The sequence below is a fragment of the Camelina sativa genome, chromosome 12 (assembly GCF_000633955.1).
Source record: "Camelina sativa cultivar DH55 chromosome 12, Cs, whole genome shotgun sequence".
Lineage (NCBI taxonomy): Eukaryota > Viridiplantae > Streptophyta > Magnoliopsida > Brassicales > Brassicaceae > Camelina > Camelina sativa.
The window spans coordinates 17,210,907-17,214,279 of record NC_025696.1 but is presented as its reverse complement, the minus strand read 5'-3'; the positions used below and the strand labels follow the sequence as shown (position 1 = coordinate 17,214,279).

General features: G+C 34.8%; 1 protein-coding gene across 1 annotated transcript in view; it reads left to right on the top strand.

The window, feature by feature from the left end:
• LOC109128188 overlaps nucleotides 1-1,394 on the top strand; it is a 2,579-nt gene extending 1,185 nt beyond the window's left edge. The window contains 2 exon segments of the mRNA XM_019234112.1: nucleotides 1,202-1,341; nucleotides 1,344-1,394. Coding sequence (XP_019089657.1) covers nucleotides 1,202-1,341; nucleotides 1,344-1,394 — 191 coding nt within the window.

Sequence of the window (3,373 nt, the reverse complement as noted above, 5' to 3'; positions counted from 1 at the left end):
CGTGGGTACCCGAATTATTTATCTTATGTGATGTATTTTGCATTTTATATTATATATAATTTTATCTTTAACTTTTTGATACCAAATGTGATTTATATTATGTATTTTGTGTATTTTACTATATCTGTAACAATTTTCAAAAATTTATAATTTTATATAATTTAAATAAAGAATAGCAAATATATTAAAAAGTTTTGTTTTAAATAGATAAAACAAAATTTATTATTATATATTAGATAAAACTAAAGTTTTGTTCATAATATGCTTATTTCATATTAAATTTAAATAAATATTTAAAAATGAGAATTTGCGTTTTTAGTAGAAAAATGACATTTTGCAGTTTTGGCAGAAAAATATGACTTTTCAGTTTTGGCGGAAAAACATAATTTTACGGCTTCGGTGGGAAAACGAGATTTTGCAGTTTTGGAGGAAAAACGAGATTTTACGATTTTGGCGAGAAAACGAGATTTTGCGGTTTTGGCGGAAAAACGAGATTTTACGGTTTTGGCGGAAAAACGAGATTTTGCGGTTTTGGTGAGAAAACGAGATTTTGCGGTTTTGGCGGGAAAATGAGATTTTGCGGTTTTGGCGGGAAAACAAAATTTTACGATTTTGGCGGGAAAACGAGATTTTGCGGTTTTGGAGGTAAAACGAGATTTTGCGAGTTTGGCAGGAAAACGTAATTTTGCGGTTTTGGCAGAAAAACGAGTTTTCCTGTTTTGTGTTTTTGGTAGGAAAATGTGATTTTGCGGGTTTAGTGTAGGTGATTAGACTTGGCAAAAAAAAAGTATAGGTGATTAGAAAGAAAAAAAAACCCAATGGGTACCCATAACTGATAGGGTAAACCCGTGTAAGACTTTATAGTTTTGGATACCTGCCCATTTTTAACCCATTTAATTTCTTAGAGAAAAAACAGGTCCCAAAACCCAGTTTTAAGCATGAATTTCGGGTACCCACTGGGTTTTTACCCACTTTTAACATCCCTATATATACCCCTACGGAGCATCTCGTCTCACAATTTTTCAGCCTCAATGAACTTCCCTTCTTTGACTGATGCACTGATCAATGCAGTGAAAGCTACAACATCAGGATCGATTTCCCTTTCAATCATATCTCGCAAAAACCGCACGGCATCGCTCCATCTACCAAAGCGACAACAACCGTCTATCATACAGTTGTAGGTAAACACATCTGCCACTTTCCTTTCTCGTGCATTTCACTGAAGAGATTTTGAGCATCGCTATGATGTCCGTCTTTGCAAAGACGATCAATGATGGCGTTATAGATTACAAGATTGGCTTTGATGTGGCTTTGGTCCATCTTCCTAAGCAGAGACAAGGCTGAGTCAGTGTCGCCCATCTTACACATTCCATTTACAATTGTTCCGTAAGTAACTACGTTAGGTTCATGACCTTTTTCTACCATCTCATTGACCAAAGCTACTGCTTCGAGAACTCGACCCTGGAGACAAAGACCATTCATCAGTGTTGTAAATGTTACGACATTGGGTGTACATCCCGCTTCAGCCATTTGATCAAACAAAACTAGGGTTTCAGAGATCCTATCTTCTAGACATAACCCGTGGAGCAGCGTGCCAAACGTAACAACGCCTGGGCTGGAAACCAAGTTTGGTGATCTTCCCAAACGTAGACAGAGCAAAGGACAACTTATGACACTCGCAGAAACATTTTATCAGAATAGTGAAGCTGTATATATTAAATGGAATCCTGCGCAGTTCCATCTTCTGATAGAGAGAAATCGCAACATCGGGACGATTCATTCTGCTGACGATGACACCCATTAATTTACAGAAATCAATTTCTGAAGGGAAAGGACGAGACCGAACCATTTCATCGAACAAATCAATGGCGTCATCTAAGTTTTTGATATAATGAGACCCACTCCTCAATTTCAATTCATCTCCTACAAACGTACCTTCACCCAAAGAAGGCAGACTCTTCGAAGCCGTACGTGTCTTGGCGGAACGAAGATGAATCAGTCTGACCGTGCTGACCATTCTAGCTGAAGCACACGCAGATTCATATCTCAAAACCCTAGCCAACATTTTTTGCTGTTTCCCCTGATTTTTTTTTTCTTTCTTCGCTTTCTTTCTCTCTCTCTCTGTAATCTTAACCATAAAAGGAGTGAGTGCAAAAAGTCTGAGCTCTCTACTACTAAGTCTTAAAAGACAGTAGCAGCACCAATCAGTAGTAACAAGACCGGTTCGTACACTGGCCGGTTCAATTTCATTGGTACATTTACCGGTTAAAAAAATACTCGTGATTCCGACCCAATATCTGGTTTTCTCAAGCTTTTTTAGTCTCTTACGTTTTTTATTAATCAAACAAAAAAAAGTTTAAATATAATACTTTTATGATTAATATAATTAATTTGATGTTAAAAAAAAAAAGTTTTTCTTTCAGATTTTAATTTCTAACATGTACACTAACATTATCATTGACCATATTCATCTTGTATCCATGTGTTGGTTCATGTTTATAGACTTTAATTTTCTTTTAAAACTAGTATAGTATTTATTTTTAAATGTTTTAAGTGGGCACCTAAATTTTAATAGAAAAATAATGACACTTTAACATATAAAAATATATTTTTTTAAAAATAAATAAATCATATTTATGAACATTAAAAAAAAATAGTTACCATATTTTTGAAAATGCATCCATTTCTATCGACAATGATAATGTATTTTGAGTTACATGCATCAGCAGTGTGCCGATTTTACGAGCGACAATTTTCAGTAGCATTGCCTCTTTTCATGATCCATCAAATTTATTTATGTTTTCGTTTGTTATAATGTGATAATAAGAAATTATGAATGATGAATTTGACTAAGATTCTTAAATAAACTTGGAAACATAACTAAATTTTAAATATGTTGTGGGGATTTAATTATGATTGTAATCGTGGTTATATAAGGAATGATAATTGTTTGTTGAAAAATAAATTAAAAAAAAAGAATGAGAGGGCCAACTATGGGAGCTACTAATTTTCGACGGAGCCTTTCCCCCTTATATGCCGAAGTTTAAGTTTTCACTTGGGCTATGCGTTGCATGATCGGGCATGACTACCGTGACGTGGCGTTCTACTCAGACTGCTTAGACTTGGTGAAGATGATGTCTTTGCTAAATGATTGGCCGGCATTCTCAACATACCTTGACGATATCAAGTGGGACAAGGAGGAATTTTCTTCTTTTTTCTTATCTTTTATTACTAGAAATGCAAATGTAAAAGCGGATCTCTTGGCACGCTATGCGCGCACATCTCCGCATAATGTTTTGTTTATAAACAATTTTCCATCGTATTGGCTCGTTTGAGCTAATCTTCTGTTGATAAAAAAAAGAAAAAAAACTGA